Source organism: Oryzias latipes, chromosome 8 (genome assembly GCF_002234675.1).
Source record: "Oryzias latipes chromosome 8, ASM223467v1".
NCBI lineage: Eukaryota > Metazoa > Chordata > Actinopteri > Beloniformes > Adrianichthyidae > Oryzias > Oryzias latipes.
In genome coordinates, this window is record NC_019866.2 from 20343900 (window position 1) to 20362666 (window position 18767).

At 39.0% G+C, this 18767-nt stretch overlaps 2 protein-coding genes across 2 annotated transcripts; both read right to left on the reverse strand.

Annotated features, from left to right (window-relative positions):
- Positions 1–561: 561 nt before the first annotated feature.
- LOC101175000 (pleckstrin homology domain-containing family F member 1-like) lies at positions 562–4009 on the reverse strand. Its single transcript, XM_011478526.3, has 2 exons — positions 3723–4009; positions 562–3576 (listed from the first exon to the last, which is right to left on the reverse strand). Exons 1-2 carry the CDS (start codon positions 3964–3966, stop codon positions 3092–3094), a joined length of 729 nt encoding a protein of 242 aa, XP_011476828.1. The 5' UTR covers positions 3967–4009; the 3' UTR covers positions 562–3091.
- Positions 4010–15226: 11217 nt separating this feature from the next.
- mgp (matrix Gla protein) lies at positions 15227–17643 on the reverse strand. The gene is made up of 5 exons (XM_004071811.4): positions 17518–17643; positions 16559–16645; positions 16444–16473; positions 16189–16294; positions 15227–15977 (listed from the first exon to the last, which is right to left on the reverse strand). Exons 2-5 carry the CDS (start codon positions 16617–16619, stop codon positions 15806–15808), a joined length of 369 nt encoding a protein of 122 aa, XP_004071859.1. The 5' UTR covers positions 16620–16645; positions 17518–17643; the 3' UTR covers positions 15227–15805.
- Between the last annotated feature and the right edge of the window lie 1124 nt (positions 17644–18767).

Genomic DNA, 18767 nt, shown 5'->3' on the forward strand with positions numbered 1-18767 from the left:
GAAGAAAGCAGAGCAAGAGCCAAACTCAGTATCACATTATCATTCTGCATTTGAAGAATTCCTTCAGGAAGACGAGGCTTTGGCATTTGAACAGAATGAATCAAGTTCCAGGACATGTTGCGTTTATTTTTAGAGTACATTTACAGAAAAGACATGCTCGGGCAGTTCACCTAAAGTGTGCTGCTCATTGCAAGCATAAGATTTTCCAACATAGAAACGTAAGATTGTTTTTTTTTTATGTTAAAGCAGCCCTATGAAACCAAGTAGTTCTATTTTAAAGTTACACATGCTCATAGACACAGAGACACAAGCACGCAGATGAAAAAATACATGCGCCAAGAAATAGACACACCTTTGCAGACGCACACAACCCACTTGCACGCAAAGACCCACAGACACACATGCACATACACACATGCAAAGACACATACAGTCAAATGTGCATGCAGAGACACACAAACAATATACAGAAGCACATGAAAATACATATCTGCATTCACAGACACACACACACACACACATGTTAGTTCAGCTACAAGTTGAGAAAATAAGCCAGCCAAGTGAAGTTTCCACCTTTTTCTTTAATATTTATAACTCCTAGAAGCAGAAAGTTTCCTGCAAAGCATCTGCAAAGAAAACCCAGGCACACTTTACTCTGTTGAAAAAGAAGGAACTAATCAGATGCATCAGAGCTCAAAACTTGCAGAGCAACACATTTACATCATTTACTGAAAAACTTCAAGAAACCAGTTCAAGTAATGACCTTGAAGACAGTCCTGACACAAGTATGCAGACATCACAAAGAGATTCAAGTCAAGAAATCCAGAATTCTTGGAGCAGAACTGCAAACGGTAAACGCCAGAGGAAACTTTTTTCAAAGAGAAAGTAGAGCACAGAAAAACTTTGTAACACAACCTAAAGTTTTTGTTACCACACCTTAATCCACCAAATGGTTCCTGAGCACAACTGTGTCTGCAGTTCACTGCTCCCCCAGGGGATGGGTCCAATGCGGAGAACAAATTTTATACACCTATGTGTGTGACAGATAGTGGGACTTTGACTTTAACTTTAACCTAGAACTGCTGCTTTGCACTCTAGTGAGAATTCTGCAGCACACTCCATCATGGGAAACAGTTGGTCCTGCATACTACACTTTATTTCATACATAAGACACCCAATCTCATGGTGCAATAAGGAAAACACACATACAAAATCCAAAACACAGCAGGTAATTGACACACCTCAAACACACACTGGAAACCATTTACTTACTAAATCAAACACCAATCAGCCAGTAAAAATAAAACTTAGTTAAGCCATTATAAAAACGTTGCAAGCATTGATTCTGGGAGAGGGAGAGGATGAGGAAGAAGAGGACAAGGTCATGTTTGAAGAGGCCATGTATGAACCTCTATTTCAGATGATATTAGAGTCATTTTGGTGGACTATATCAAAAAACTATAGGCTGCATTTGAGATATCTGAGCAGAGAGTCTACACACATCTAGACCACTTCACAGTTACTAAATTACTGCATCTGGACAGGGTGCTGTAGGGTACTGATGCTCCTTTGTAGCCAAAGTGGTTTCTTCTGTAAAACATACCATGATTACTTATGTTGAGATGTTTCAGTACAGTAAATGAAGCAGTATGTACACTAAAGTACTGTAAGAATCTCTATAAAGGAATTTTATTCAGCTTGGAGATGGCATCAATATGACCGCTAACCACATGGCTCATCTGCAGGCAATGGAACGACCCAAGCAGACAGCCAAACCCGCACAATTGTCATGATGTTCAGTGTTTACACTATTGTTCTTTTTTTTTGTTTGTTTGCTTTTTCTTATTTTTTTTGCAAAATCTGAATTGTACAGCTATGTACAGTGATACAATGTACAGTATTTAAGGGCATATTTGCCTTTTTGGTTGTTTGAAGTCTGCAGTATTTTATATAAAGTAGACTATGATCTGAAACACTGTATACAAACAATGGATGTATGAGTCATTTTACCATTAGAGTTACATTTTGAGGCTTGCATAGTCAGTCAGAGTTTCAATTGATGTGAATAATGTACATTCAATGGCAACATTATTAGGACCACCTGTCCAACTGCTCATTAATGCAAAGTTCTAATCAGCCAATCAAATGGCAGCAACTTAATGCATTTAAGCATGTAGACATGGTCAAGATGATCTGCTGCAGTTAATCAATAAGGAGCTTCAATGGCAGGTTGGTTGGAATACATGTAGGACACCAACCATCGAGGCCTGGATTTGGGCACCTCTGATCTAGGGGAAGGAAAACCCTGATTATTAAACCTCCACTGCCTTGCGGCTACATTCTTCCAATGGAAAAGGCTTAGGAGTAAACCTTGAGAAAAATCCGGAGTCGGAGTCCCAAAAGCAGTTTGACGCTACTTGCAGCCTCGCTAGGGCAACTCCTGCGACGGTGCCAATGCCAATCGACTATAGAATCAACGATTCTATTGTTTTATAACTTGGTTGTTTGGGGGGGGGAAAGCAAACAATTTGGAAAATCAGGAAGTCATTTTTATATTTGACGAATAAAAAGTATTTCATATTTTATTTTTAAACAAAAATGAAAAAATTATAATCTGATAAAACTTTGTTTTGAAAATGGGTTGAAAAGCAGAAGATTAGTGACAGAATAATTACATAATAATTCAAACAACAAAGTAGAAAGTGATACAATCTGAGAAAATACACCAGATATGAAAAAATACTGGAATATAAAAAAACATACACACATAATTTCATTTTGTTTCTTTTCAAGGATTTACATCATTCCTTCTATTTTTATATGCTTTGTATCATCTGATTATTTGTCTTTAAGATCTTTTATGCTTTTTCTTCTTAGCTCCTCCCACCAATACGTTCATGTTGATTCATAGAGAAGGAAATACAGTAATGGCATTTTACATAACCAAAGGCTTCATTATTAATGTTATGTAATACACATGTAATCACAGTAAGTAAAGTCCTGCATCTTAATGTTTATCATTAATCTTTGTGCAATTCACGCATTTCTTCTAAGCTCCTCCCACCAAAGTGCAGGATTCACTAAAAAAGTTTTATATTTTTTCTTCATCACTGGATGATGATGATGAGTCCTCACTTCTCAGGCTGTGCTGTCCAACACTGTCTTCTCTCGGACGACGGTTGTCCTCCTCTCCTTTTTTGTTGCAGAGTTTGCAGACCCTCACCTCTTTTTTGGGGTGAAGAGCATCTATGACGGCGCGGGCCTTGGAGCACTGGCTGCAAACCAAAAACCCACAGCTTCTGCAGTGATGTTTGCGCTTGGAGAGGGAGAAGATTGTGAAGCAGCGCATGCATCTTTGGGAGACATGGTCAGGAATCCAGGTGGGAGCATATCGGGAGCTTGGCGTGCAGCCTCCACCCTGCAGCAGGTTCCTGCGACACTCCTCAATGTGCTCCATCCAGGCCTTCTTCTCCTCCAGCGAAAGGGCAGACACAAAAAAAGACTTCGTGGGAGAACAAATCAGCCACTGGTGCTTGAAGTCCTCACTGTCCTCCAAATCCTCCATCTTGATGTCCTCTGAAAAGACAGAACACTTCATGAAAATATGAAACTCATCAATCAGAAATGTGGAAGTGCAATAACGTTTTGAATTGAACGGTTGCTCTTAGGTTTAGTTAGGAATCGGGTTCCCTCTGAAAGATGTAGACTGAGGAGCTGCTCACCTAGACGGATGACCTTCTGCTTCTTGAACCAGCGGTCCTTCATAATGATGCTGCCGTACACCAGAACATCGTTGAAGAGGAAGAAGGCTTTGAGATCCCACTTCTTTCGACCCTGCTTCATCAGGCTGCCCTTTCCTAACAGAACCCGACCTGGCTGGAGCAAAGGCTGCCTGGGTGGACTGAAGGACTTATCCAGTTCCCCAATCAGTCTGCGGTTCTCACTGTCAAATACAAGCTGATCCATGCTGAGCTGAGCTGAGCTGGTTTCAGGAATAATGCTGCTCTGCAGCAACCGTCTGCCTTTTATTGAACCTGAGGGACATTCCAGGTAGCAGAGTTGTGGGAGGATCTATGTGTTGGATTTCAAATTTCCCTGAAGCTGTGAAGCTACAAGAGTTTGAACCAACAAAGTGAATGAATGAAGATTTTTCTGAGATTAAAAGCTCAGATCATTAAGAACATTTCCAAGCAAGTTTTCAAAACAATTTCTAAACGTATGGAGCCATAAATAAAACGTTTATTCTCCAGCAGACTTTCATTGAATCATGTATATGCATAAACACACACAGACTTGCACAGGAACGTGCACAGACAGAAACACACACATACTTAGATGCAAAGTCACACATTCATAGACACAAACACACGCACACAAAGACACAAGCATGCAGATGAAAAAATACATGCCCATAGAAACAGACACACACATGCAGACACACTTGCACGCAAAGACCCACATGCACGCACAGACACACAGTCAAATATACAGACACACGCACACAATGCACACTCACACATGCAAAGACACACTTGCACAGACATTGTCACACATTCAAAGACATACACATGCACAGGCACGCTAACATTCACACACACTAACACACACTTTCAGCTACTCCGTTTTGTTTGGAGTCTGAATTTTCACACATCTGCACACATCTGTTGTCAGGCTTTAACAAACGTTTCTACTGCAAACACTCTGTGTTCCTTCTGAAAAAAAGATCTCTAATGAATAAAGGAGATGTTAGTTCAGCTACAAGTTGAGAAAATAAGCCAGACAAGTGAAGGCTTCACCTTTTTGTTTAATATTTATAACTCCTAGAAGCAGAAAGTTTCCTGCCAAGCATCTGCAAAGAAAACTCAGACACACTTTACTATGTTGAATAAGAAGGAATCAGATGCATCAGAGCTCAAAACTTGAAGAGCAACACATTTACATCATTTACTGAAAAACTCCAAGAAACCAGTTCAAGTAATGACCTTGAAGACAGTCCTGACACAAGTATGCAGACATCACAAACAGATTCAAGTCAAGAAATCCAGAATTCTTGGAGCAGAACTGCAAGCGGTAAACGCCAGAGGAAACTTTTTTCAAAGAGAAAGTAGAGCACAGAAAAACTTTGTTACACAACTTAAAGCTTTTGTTACCACACCTCAAATACAGGTTCCCACTCTAGTGACAATTCAGCAGCACACTCCATCATGGGAAACAGTTGGTCCTGCATACTACACTTTATTATATACTTACTAAATCAAACATCAACCAGCCAGCAAAAAAACAGTAGTCAAATGGACTACAGCAGCAGAAGACCACACCGGGTGCCACTCCTGTCTACAAAAAACAGGAGACTACGGCTACAATTTACACAGGCCTAATAAAACTGAACAATAGAATATTGGAAAAATGTATTTTTTTGTATTTTGTAGAATTTGCCATCAACAACGTGAAAGCGTGGATCCATCCTGCCTTGTATCAACGGTTCAGGTTTGTGGTAGTGGTATAATGGTGTGGAGGTTTTTTTCTTGACACACTCTGGGCCTCTTTTGTACCAATAGACCATTGGTAATAAAGCCACAGCTTACCTGAGTATAGTTGCTGACTATGTCCATCCCTTTATGAATACAGTGAACCATTTTCTGATGGCTACTTCCAGCAGGATAAAGCACCATGTCATAAAGCTGGAATCGTCTCAGACTGGTTTGTTGAACATGACAATGAGTTCACTGTACTCAAATGTCCTCCACAGTCACCAGATCTCAACCCAATAGAGAACCTCTGGGATGTGGTGGAACGGGAGATTGGCATCATGGATGTACAGACAAATCTGCAGCAACTGTGTGATGCTATCATGTCCATGTGGACCGAACGAGGGTTAAAGAATGTGTCCAGTACCTTGTTGAATTTCTGCCAACAAGGATTAAGGCAGTTCTGAAGGTAAAAGGGGGGTCCAACCCAGCAAGGTGGACCTAAAAAAGTGTCCAGTACGTGTATTTTCCAGTGTCAGACCACGTTTACTTACGTATGTGTGGAGTTTTGGCACAATGAGCAAGGTTTAGCCAAACAAGTAACTGGCAAAAACTGTAAAACTTTGATCAAATCTGTTCTGGTGTAAGACAATGTCAACAAACTGTCACCAGTAATGCAGGAGAACCGGGAAGTGATCAGACTTGCTACACGTTTTTCAAAACAAGGAGGATGCAGGAAAACAAAAAAGTTTTGCTGATTGTCAGAGTCAGGGAAACACCCAAACCCCAAACCTGCAAATATGTTCAGATTCACCCAAAAATAAACAAAATAACGTAAAAAAAATGTTAAGATATTTTAGTTTAATTTAACCTAAAAAAATTGATTTTTCTAAATGGGACAAAGGCAATAAAAAAAAAAAAAGCAGCCGAATTAAAGTAGGTTGACTTTGCTGCTGTGATAAACAGCTTTAGTAGAGGAATGTTTGATTGTGTGACAAGTCACATCAAGATTTGGCCTAATTCCAGCTTGCTATAAGCTGTTTCAGTGTTTGAACTTCAAGAAGAGAAGAGTTGATCTCTCTTTCGTCCACAAACTCATAAGCTGATTAAACTCTGAGATATATTAGTCTTTAGCAGACAGATGGATTGTTTCTAAGCTCAGCTCCTGGTGTTTCTCTGGTCTGCATAAAAACTGACATTCACTGTCATGAGACTGTGTTTTCTTCTAAACAACTCAACAAATAACTCTGCCAGTTTGGAAAAAAATGTAGAATTTCTGCAGCTGAATACAGCAGAAATGATTTATTACTGGGTTCTTTGAGAGAGGTTTTGGCTCAGCTTGAACAAAGATGTTTCTTCACTTCCTGGAACTCTGGGCTGCTGTTACACTTGTTTCTCTATGCACTCACTCTGAACCAAAAGGTAAGTCGTCTGCTTCCTTCTTAGGGTGTAGATTGGGGATACGGACATGATCCAAGGCGGAATCCAAATTCTTCCTGTACCTGTTAGACATGTCCCTACCCCTACATTGAGTCCTCCAAAAGGATTGTTATACAAAAATAGTGTCTTCTAATGTCAGATCGGGACAGTTCCATTTCTCCTTCACGGCGTGACTCGGATTACCCTTCCTCACGGCGGAGGGCTTTGTATCCTTGTGTTTCCCCCTTTTTTGAAGGGTTTCACCCTCAAAACACTATTTTGGACACCCCTATCCCTCAAATTCCCTTCCAATTAAAGGGGTAGGGAAGAATTGGGATACGGGCTTATAGAAGCTCACAGATATAAACCTTTATTTCACCAGGCAAAGCACTAAGAACAATTTATTTTTTACAATGTTGGCCTGATATTCATTTGGCTCCAGAATGTCTTGATAGTCTGAGATTTCATTGAACCTGCTTATATTTGACTGACAGCTAAAGCAGTGTAGCTTCCTCCATGTCTCATTTTATTCTTCATTTCTGGTCTCTCAAAAAAGAGCAAATAGCCAAAAAAGCTGCAGATTTTCATCAAACAGCATTGTCCCAGAAGCTTCCACGTGCATTATGGGAAATTCTAGCTCATTTGTCTTCTCTAACAACAGTGGTATCCTCCTCAGGGGGATTATTTGGGTCAAATTTGGCTCCAATACATTGATCTTAAAGTACTTTAATGTCTTGTGGGCTCTTTGGTCATCAACGCGCCTCCTCAATTTGTCATCTGTTTGAATCCTTTAGCCGCGTCCACAGATATGTTCTTTTATCCCGGGAACCTGAAACTTCAGAATAAATGCAGCTGCAGTCGCAGGAAGATCAAGTGGCTTGGAGATGATCCGGTAGTTTTAGGATTTTCTTTCTCTCCTTCTGTTTCTATTGTCCATTTTCAGTGTGATACATACTGTTTCATTAATTATTTTTTTTTGTTTTATTGAAAAATATTTTAGAAAACCAAATGTCGGATTTTAATTGATTTAGTTGTTGTTGGCTATGTCTTTTTGCCAAATGTGACAATGCTTGGGTTTTACTTTTACTGGCAGAGGAATCCCCCACAAGCTGACGGTAATGAAAAGCACAAAAGCAGGAAACCGGTTTGGGCAGGATCAGAGATGCAGGTTAAAACTCTCCAACAGATGGGAAGAAAAGAAGCTGCAAGCCAAGCAGGTGAGTCACAGTTTATAGGTAAGTGGCAGCCTGCCACACAAGAATCGAACACATCTACATCAGACAGACTGGAAAGGTGAACCGTTTTGACTGAGAGAGAAGGAAGGAACAACACAGAATTTGGTTTCTAACAAGGTTTAATACAAAGCTTTTTTCTTTAACTTCAAAAACCAAGTCCCTCTTATTGGAGGGGTTAAGTTCAGACAAGCAAACAAAGCTTTTTGTCTGCTTTATTAAAAAAAAAATCAAACTTGGAGAATCTGCGTTTAAAGCAACTCAGTTAAAAAAAAACTAAACTGGTAATGGACCACAAATCTCTCCACACTTTGCATTGTGGATTGATTTTGCCATATTTTCCTATTACCAGTAAATAAATTAAACTTCTTTTTTTAATTTACTTTTATTTATCCCACAATGGGGAAATTGTTCTCTGAACAGCACTAAGAAAGGTGTGAAGAAGCAATTCTTCTGTTGTGACAAATTTGCAATTAAAAAACAAGGTTCATAGATGTAGTTTGTTCTAGATGCAGTTATGAAGTGGTTCTGCAAGTTATGTTACTTAGTTATTATAATAGTTAAGTGTGCAGTATAATGTGAATATAATATAGTTACAATAGTTAAAAGTTACTTATTTTGTTCTTCTAAAGCTGAGTTTGATCTGTAATGTTCATCATAGTTACTCTTCAACTGTGAGAAACAGAATTTTAAAAAAGAATTCAGAGTTTTAGATTGATTTGTTTTTTAAGAATCCTTTGGTGTAATGGTGCAGAAAATAATTGTTTGGTCAATAACAAAAGTTTACCTCAGTGCTTTAATGTAACATTGGTTGTCAATGCCAGAGGTCAAAGGTCTTTACCTGGTTTGCACTAAAGCTGGTATTTTGGTCCATTCTTCTATGCAGATCTTCTCTAGAGCTGTTATGTTTTGGGGCTGTTGCTGGAAAACACTAACTTTCAACTTCGTTCACAGATTCTCTATTGGACTGAGGTACAGAGACTGGCTAGATCACTTCAGGAACCTTGAATTATTTTTACGTTGCTACCTCTTTGATGCCGGGCGATGTGTTTGGGATTGTTGTCATGCTGGAAGATCCAGCCCTGGTTCATCCTCAGTGCTCACACTGGTGAAAGGAGGTTTTAGACACAAATCTCATCATACATGCAGAAAAGTAACCTCAAAGCATTATACTTCCACCTCCATGTTTCACAATGGGCATGATGTTCTTAATAACTCAACATTCTTTCCCCGATTGGTGTTTATACCAAAGCTTTTGGTTTCATCTGACCACATAACATTCTACCAGCCCTCCTCTGGATATTCCAGATGGTCTCTGGAGAACTTTAGACGGGTCTGGACATGTACTGTCTTAAGCAGGTGGACCTTTGGAGCTTTGCAGGATTTGATGATGATATAGTGTGTTACTATAGTAACCTTTGTTACTGTGGTCCAGCTCTCTTCAGGTCAATGACCAGTTCATATGTGTAGCTCTTGGATTTTCCCCACCGTTTGTTCCCCACCAGGTGAGATGTTGGGTTGGAGCTCTAGGAGGAGGGAGATCCAATATTTGATCTCTTTTCATAAAGCTGCTTGATTATGTAAATTGGTTCATCCTAGTCTTGTTCAGGTGACTATGTTGTCCCTGGTGTACTTTGACAGCTCTTTGGTCTTGGTGGACAATTTGCAGTCTGACTGTTTAAGGGTGTGGACAGGTGTCTATTTGTACAGATAACCAGTTCAAACATGCGACATTAAAAAACAGTTAACCAGTGGAAGATAGAAAAGCTACCTAAAGAAAAAAGTAACAGGTCTGTGAGGAACAGAATTATTGCTTGCTTGCATGAGATAAATGTTTATTTTCTGCACAATTAAATTCTTTTAAAATCAAAACATGTGATTCCTTATTATTATTCATTATTATTCCTTCTTATTATTTATTTATTTACATTCTGTTTCCCACAGCTGAAGAGTTTCTATGATTGACATTACAGGCCAAACTCAGAATCTATAATTATTTCGTGGTTTGTTGTGGAGGAAGCCCCGCCTGCCACTCCTCAGTCTTGTTTCTGGAAAACATTCACAAGCGGAACATCTGTTTGTTTGTGGCTGAAACTCAGATTGTTTACTGGTTTGGAGTTTTGCCACATTCCTGACTCTGACAGTGAACTCAATATCCTTGTTGCTTCACTTTGCCTGCAGTTCTTTTTTCAATATTTATCTTTATCCGTGATCAATGACAGAGTGATAAATAAAAAGACACAATAGAAGGTAGATGCTCAGAAAATGATGCTGAAAAACAAAGACATTCTGAAATGTTGTTTCGCATAAAAGATGATCTTCTGGCTCCCATTCGGTCGTGGTCTGATCATTAGAGAGAATTTAAAACTTACAGAAGGAAACTTTGCATTTATCATTTTTCGTCATGCTGTCCTTCTTAGCTGCTGATAGTTTGCACACATTTCCTGACAGCAGGATGGATTAAATGTAAAATATTTAAAATGTTTGTCGTGCATCAGTGGGTGTATTAAACAGGAAGACGTAAACACAAACACATTCTTCACTTCATTTGTGTGCAGAATCAGATCAAGTCCAAGAAGTCCTGACTCAATCTGTTTGTGTTTTCATCGTCATAACAGAAACTGGTTTGTTGGTGTGGTTCAGCGAATGATATAACTGTGTGTTTGCTTCAGGCAGCCTCTGTGGAAGTTCACAGCCACGTTCGTCTCTTTTTACTCTGATTTTTGTGTAATCCTCAGAAAAACAAAAACAAAAGAGGAAGTCAAGAGCAGGTTTTAGTTGTTTAAATTATTTTCATTATTATTAGAGTTCCAAAAAGAGGTAGCCTAAAAACATAGGAACAGAAACTACAATAATCCTGAGAAAAAAAATCACTAGAAAGTAGTAAAATTATCTGTCAACTTGTCATTTTTACTTAATGACAAAACTGTAGGATAAAATATTGAGAAACAACAAATTCTACACAATAATTCAAAATGGGAAAAATTTGATTAAAAATCTGTTACATAGATTTACTTCAAATTAAATGTTCTCAAAGCCCAATGATTTTTTTTGCTTGTTCTGGTTTATGGTTTATGTTTATTGAGTTTTTATGCACCTAATTGTAGTTCATTTTTTATTACAGTGACAAAAAAACTAGAAATTACTGATTGTAGAACCTAGTGTGAACTAAAACAGAGTTCAATCTTTCTACAAATTGGTCAATCTTTAATAAATTATTCTTAAAACATAAATCTACATTTTTGTTTTAAAATAATGACAATGAATGCCAATCTGACTTCATTGAACTTTCAAATAAAACCCTTAAAATTGAACCACAAATTACAGTTCTTCTTATCTTCAGTGATTTTGTGTTTGTTGTAACCCTTGTGCTATCCTAGGCACTTTAACGTTGGGAGTTGGGTCATCTAGACCCACTAGAAAGTGCTCTGAACCATTTTTCTTCAATGATTAGTGATCCTCACTGGTGTCCATGGATTACATGAAATCTTTCCACCTTTATCCACCTTTGTCATGGTAGGGAGAACATGTCAATGTAAGGGTGGGTTTATCTAAGATAGTGCAATGGTTAAATCTCGTTCTTCGTTTTTCAAGGGTTTGGAGCAAAAGGACTTTGACTCATTTTAACATTTCTTTCTAGATCCTAGCACTTAATTAGACAAAATTTTCTCCACTTGATTGTTGATTTTGAGAAAAGCCTGGAATGTTAGAATAAATATGAAAGAGCTTAAAACCTGATCAAATTCTTAAACAAGGTTTGAAATGTTTGCTTGTCAGATGGTTTACAGTGCACCATTCATTTATGACTCTCTGCAGTTTTATTTCTCAGATGAAAGCTTTTCTGTTCAACTGCAGATGAGCCTGTTCTAAGAAACAGACCTTTTTTGAGACTCATTGTTCATTCAGTCTTTGTTTTTTTTGAATCTCTGTGGTGTTTTTGGGAAAATGATGCCGATCTGTTATCACTGGCTAAATTCCTACAGCTCTGGTCTTTTCATAGAAACAGTTCACCTTTATTTTTGTAAACTGAAAGTACCCTTTTTAATGTTTAACCAGTCTGTCTGGTTACATTTTGCACTGCCCTGACCAAAACAAGGTGCACGTTTATGGAAAAAGCTGTCAGTTTTCCAGAGTATTAGTGGGGATGCAAAAAATAAAATAAAAACAGCTACAAACCAGCACTGACTGAGAGCACAAACAAAGATGGACGAGGTACTCTGGGGTTTACTGATGAATAAAATGCTTCACGGGTAGTTATATAATTAAAGATTTGAAAAAAATAAATTTTTATTTGCTTTGACGATTTTTCTTCATTATTCCCCTGAAACATACAATTACATTCCAGTAAACATTTCTATTTCTACTTAAATGATGTGCTTTTTCTTTGTTTTGGAGGTTTTTACATTTATTTCAATACCTCATCAAAATGATGCTCTCTGATCCTGTTCAGTGTCAGAGTCTGATCACTTCATAGTGCAGACCAACAAATTATACTCTTGATACTATTCAAAGTTATACATTTTACCATTTAATCTAAATAATTGTTGACAGTTTTGTAGGATTTGTGATGAAGTTTTGGAATATTTATTTTAAATGCATTCAAGCCCCGCTTTTCCATTACATTTCTTCTTCTATAAAGGCCTTTTTTTTACTAAAGATTCTGGAAGTTAAAAACATATTTAATGATTGCTGATATTTACTTTCATATTTATTTAGATGAGTAAATGTCTTGAAACTTTCCCATTTTTCCCCAAACTACCACATTTCTTTGAACATGAGAGACCTCTTGTGGCCAATATATGAAACTTTGATGTTTTCTGGAAATAAATCTTTGGAAATGGGTTTCATTCACTTAAAAGAAGAAATATGTTTTACATATATATAAAAAATGTAGACTTTGATGAGAAGAAAATCTTCTGTTTTTACAAAGACATTAATCTCCTTTTTATGAAGCATAAACCACTTGTGTTTCAAACATCTAAATTAATATGAATATGAAGAAGATCCTCTCAGAGAGCTGCCTTTACTTTGCTCTTTGTTCTCTTTATAGTAATATTAGTTAGTCTCTTATTAAGAACACTGCATTTTCCCTGAAAGAAACATGTTTACTGTAGACAAGTTTCCTTTAGCCCCTAAGCTATCCAAGGCACTTTAACATTGGGAGTTGGGTCATCTAGACCCACTAGACCACATGTGTCAAACTCAAGGCCCGGGGGCCAAATGTGGCCCTCCATGTCATTTTCTGTGGCCCGCAAGAGCATAAACGTTTTTAATTTCTAAAAATAAAGAAAAAATATTGGTGTGTATTTATTCATATATAGGGGGAATCAGACTCAAAATATCAGATTGGGCAACTATACATTAGGACTTAAACACTGTGCATATAACCTAACCTGACAGAATCAAATGTAAAAGGATTTATGCTAAAGTAACAAACAAACATATATTTTCTATGCAACTGTAATTATCATTTAAAACGTTACAATAAATAAATAATGCGCTATTTCACATTGAAGTTACATTTATTTTTCATTACATTTAATACATGTATAAGTTATATCTGGCCATTTGAGGACAGACACTATGCTGATGTGGCCCTCAGTGAAAATGAGTTTGACACCCCTGCACTAGACAATTTAACATTAGGAGTTGGGTCATCTAGACCCACTAGACAGTGCTCTGAACCTTTTTTCTTCAATGATTTGTGATCTTCACTGGTGTCCATGGATTACATGAAATCTTTCCACCTTTACCCACCTTTGTCATGGTAGGGAGAACACGTCAATGTAAGGGTGGGGTCATCTAAGATAGCACAATCTGTTTGTTGTACATTAAAACAAAGATCTTATCTATTTTTTCCCATTTTGTTTGTATGTGAACAGCTGTAAAAGATCCTTCCAGAATGAAAAACAGGGCTTTCTTTGTCTTTTTTGAATGTCATCCTACTATACTGCAGGCAAATAGAGCTTAATATTACAATGAATCCAGTTTATCACGTCTTCAAGCTGAGGTTAAGGTCCCATAGCTGTCACACATCTAGATGTTTGAAATGTGCTCTCTGCATTTGACCCATCCCCTGGGGGAGCAGTGAGCTGCAGACAGGAACCATTTGAAGGTTTAACCCCCCCCAACCCAACCCCTAAATGCTGAGTGTCAAGAAGAGAGGCTTTGGGTCCTGTTTTTTGAGTCTTTGATAGACTTGAACCTGCACACATCCAATCTCAGGGCGGTCACTCTACCATAAAGCCGTGGAGTTGACTACGCTGACATTTCAGCAAATAACCTCAGATTCCTCAGCACCTAAAGGTTAACAAATGTAATGATACTTTACCAGAATAATGTGTCCAGAACACTTTTCTCTGTGACATGTCATGTATTTTCATCCTGTGATAAACGGAGACAACCATATTGTCTTCTTTGCTGTTTGGTTAGCAGAGGAGATTAAAAATAATAATAATCATAGAAAAATAAAAGCAGCTGGAACCCTGAAGAGGTACAACTTTTTCAGTGCTCATAAAATGTTCTCTTGGACCCAAATCTCATGAGCTGGAGGAAGCTGTGTGGTACAAATAAAGAATAGCATGTTGCTGTGGCATGCTTTGGTTGCTCTTTTACTCCAAACCACAGTGATTTCCTTCATAAAGACGGCATTTATTAGAACCTCCTATGTCTCAGCTTTAAACAAGGAAACCTTAACTTGAAACTTTACTTTTGTAACTAAAACACAAGCTTTCAGTAGAATGTGTGTTTTACTACAAGCAGAATTTTTTTTCTTCTGTTTTATACAATCTGCTGCTGTGGCTGCTGGCATCATTTCCTAAAGTCTCCTTTTTTTTCTTTTTAGCCAGACTTTTGGTTTTTGCCCTGCAAATGCCAAGGTGTCAATTTCACATCTGTGTCCTTCCATTCTTCAAAACTTCAAGAAGTTTCATTCCAACATGTGCTCCTTTTCAGGTCTAAAACATCCAACATGTGTTTGCTGTAAATGCACTGGCGTTTGCAGAGATTCAAAGATTCATCTCATCTTCATAGGATATAATATCAGGAGTAAAAGAGTCAGAAAGAATAGATATTGCTTCATGAATCCAGCCTCTGGAGGGGATTGTTTGCACTTTTGATAGGTTGTTTATTGGTCATTTATCATTTAGGCCTCAAAACAGATTTTTAGATTATCAGAACAAACATTTGTAAACCAAACTCAATGTTTACTTCCTTCTTTATTTCTTCTACAAAGAAAAACTGACACTGGTTTCCAAAATGCTTGTTTACTTGACAAAAAATATATAAATGCCCCTCAGAAATGCACATTTTTTCTATATTTTTTTGTTTTTAATCTGATAAAAATCCCTGACAGCAGAGCAGGCCTTGATTAAACTGGCTAAAAAAAGGGATATAACAAAAAAATAGTAATAAATTGCAAAACACATCGTTCAAGCACATCCCTTAAAGCCCAAAAGTGCTGGGGAGGTGTGATAACTGCAGATTAAAGTTATCCTGAGATTAAGAAAGGGATGAGCGGTGAAGTTCTACATGGGGGTAATGGCAGCTTGCATAATTTGGGGTTGTCAAAGGATTTGAGTGACACTGAAAGCTTACCAACACTTGGCCAAGGTTGACCTCAGGTAAATAAAAGTGTATCAAAATTCAGACGTATGTGGAGTTAGTGAACTGCATTTGGGTTTGGGTTTAGAATCCACGACTCCCCGCTGGTCTGTAGGACTGTGGGAGTCGATTTCGACCTCCCAGTCCAAAGTATCTCCGGTAGGCCTGCTGGTAGCCGAAGCGATAGGCGTAGAGGCGGCAGGGGGAGAAGTCCTCGCAGGTCTCTGCCTGCATCTCGGCTGGAGACTTTCTGGGCCTGGAGGATGAGGAAAAGGCTGCATCATCTCCTTCAAGCATTCGCCCTCTAATACAACGTCTGTGCTTTTGCTCGGGTGGATGACTGAAGCACATGTCGATGTTTTAATGATCTTAATGATCCTTGTCTGAAGAAAGTACAGTTTATGAGTGCACGGCATGTGTGCAGACGGCTTCAGACCTGCTGTGAATAAAGTCTGTACCGTGCCTACCTCCAGACGTTGAACTGGTTGTTGCCGATGCTTCTGGGTGGGACGAAAACATTGCGCCTTTGTGGAGTAATGAACGAGTTGGCCCGGTTTCGAGGCACAAACAAATCTGAAAGCATAAAACGGTATCAACAAAATCCGAACCAACATGCATCTGACCTGGGCCAAGCAAAGAAACAGCTGGTCCAGTGTTAAATGAAAGTTCTGTGTTAAGAAAAGCATGTAGGTTTTTCCAGGAAAGATGCATCTGTTAATCACCTTCAAAGGATTCTGTGCTTTCATGAGAATCTATGGTAAAAAAAAACATGGAGTTGGGTTAATCATAAACCAAGAAATGATATCTGCGTGTGAGGATGTCTGGGAGGCTTTATACCATAGCAGGCGCAGAAAGAGACCGCAGCACAGAGTGCCAGACACTGCAGAAGGCTCCTCATCTTCCAGCGTTTGATCTGCCTGACGGCTGGGAAAAAAAAGGAGACAGGATTTTCAGTGAGTCATCTCAGCGCTGCAAAGGAACTTCGAGAAAAGGTGTAAAAAATGGATTATGTTCTCAATACGTGGGCAAGAATGGCACATTTATGCTTGCGGTTTGTGTGTGACTGCTGGAAGGAGATGTTCATAAATGCTCTCCTGCATACAGCTGCTAAACGCTCCTGTGCAGCAGTTATCAAAGACCCCATTCATGCATGAAGAGCCTGCGCTGCAGTAAAGTCCATGTTAATCTGCACCACTCAACTCACTTTGCAGGGAAGGGAAAAGCTGTCAGGTAGCCAAATCATTCAGTCCTAACCCACTTTTTCTCAGCAGAAGCTGCTGGTGTCCTGCATCATCTGCACACCAAAGCCACCTGGAGACTCAATGTTTGAAAACGCAATGGAGAGTCTGCAAAACTTTATCTTCTATTCTCTGGTTTTGAGGATGGAATCCAGCTCAAGCAGCCCTAATCTTGGACGGCTTCCATACAGGAAAAAAAAACCAAATACAATAAAATTTAGATGCTCAGCACAGACAAAGAAAGGCCAGAGCTGTGGCTGAGTGATGCTGCCTGCAGAGTCTCCAAAGTTTTCTGGCTGTCTGCGTCTCAGTAGGTGTTCTGCTGGGTTTCTACTCTGCAGACATGATGTGCTGAAGTTTTTGGAAAGAGCTGCTGGCATGATGTTGGTGTGCAGACAGCCAGCCCGAGGCCACGGATTATACTCACACAGAAAACACACTTTACCAAACATTTCCAAGAAATGAGAATAATAGTTGAAGAAAAAGTGCAGTTTTATGACAGTTTTTTCTTTTAAGAAAGTGAAAGTTTAAAGAGATTATTTACTCTGAAGTACTTACTGTGTTAGATTAGGGGGAACTTGTATTTTCTCCAGAGGAATATGTCATCATTCTTAACGGCTAAAGCTTTTATACGGATCTCCAAACCCCACACCCCCTTTAATTTTTTTTTACCCCAGCTCCATTTCAGCCCTCCCTCCTCCCTCGCCGTATTATCAGCCCTCTTTTCCACCACCTAATCAGGCCGGCGGTGTTAGCTCACTCTCTCCTGACTCCCACGCCCCAACCGAACAGAGTGGAGCTGTGGGTGAAAGGAAAGTCCAGACGGAATGAAGGCAAACAAAAACTGAGGAAGAGGAGGGTGAGGAAGGGTTGTCACAGCAAGGCAGGGAACCTGCTTCATCACAGGTATATGAAAATATTTGCAGCCCTTTGGCAGGGCAACATGAAAAGGAGATCCAGCCTATGGAGCCAGCATCCTTATTGCCTCACAGATCAACAATATTTCAACCTTCTCTGCTCACAGAAGCACTTTTAATGCAAGCCTTAAACAGCAAAATGACTGTTTTGTAGTAATTATAGCTCCTTTTTATGGACACCATTAATGAGTGTGAGAAATCAAACAGATTCTTCACATTTTAGCTTCTAAAATATCTCAATGAAGAGTAATGCTACGTTCACACCAGGGTCAGAAACTTGCACTCAGGCAGCCATTTCCAAGAAAAATTCCATGTTGTTGTTCACCTTTTCCCATCAGGGGTAGAGTTTTTATGCCGGATGCCCCTCTTGACACAAGCATGTATTTTCAAAGCATAGGAAGACCCAGATTGGCAGCAGCGTGAGGGGTCTTACCTGAGGACCCACTCTGGGTTTTTGGCTCATAACTTGCCCTGGGAAGTGAATCCAGGGTGACAGTCCTGCGCCCAGCTAACTGAGCTATCCAGCGGCAAAATAAAGAACAAAAAGTCCATGTAAGTGTGCGTAAATGCACATTTCAGGCTTCCAAGTTAAAAACTTTTGCGTTCACACGTAGTAACGCAAGTTTTTATGACAATTTTCGGGCTCTACATAAATAAACGCGTGGGCATTAAATGCGCGTCAACAGTTAAGTTGGTTGATCATGGACTCGGATTTGGTAGGGACGTATTTTTTCATAAGATGGAAGTAGCAACCAGTTAAAAAGTCAATCATGAAGGAGAAATCAAAAATTGTGGTTTGTGGTCGACTGGAATTCTATGACACCAAGTCTTTCATAAATCTGAATAGAGCTGTGAAGGAAAATGCCTGGAAAAAGATTCCTGAGATTTTCA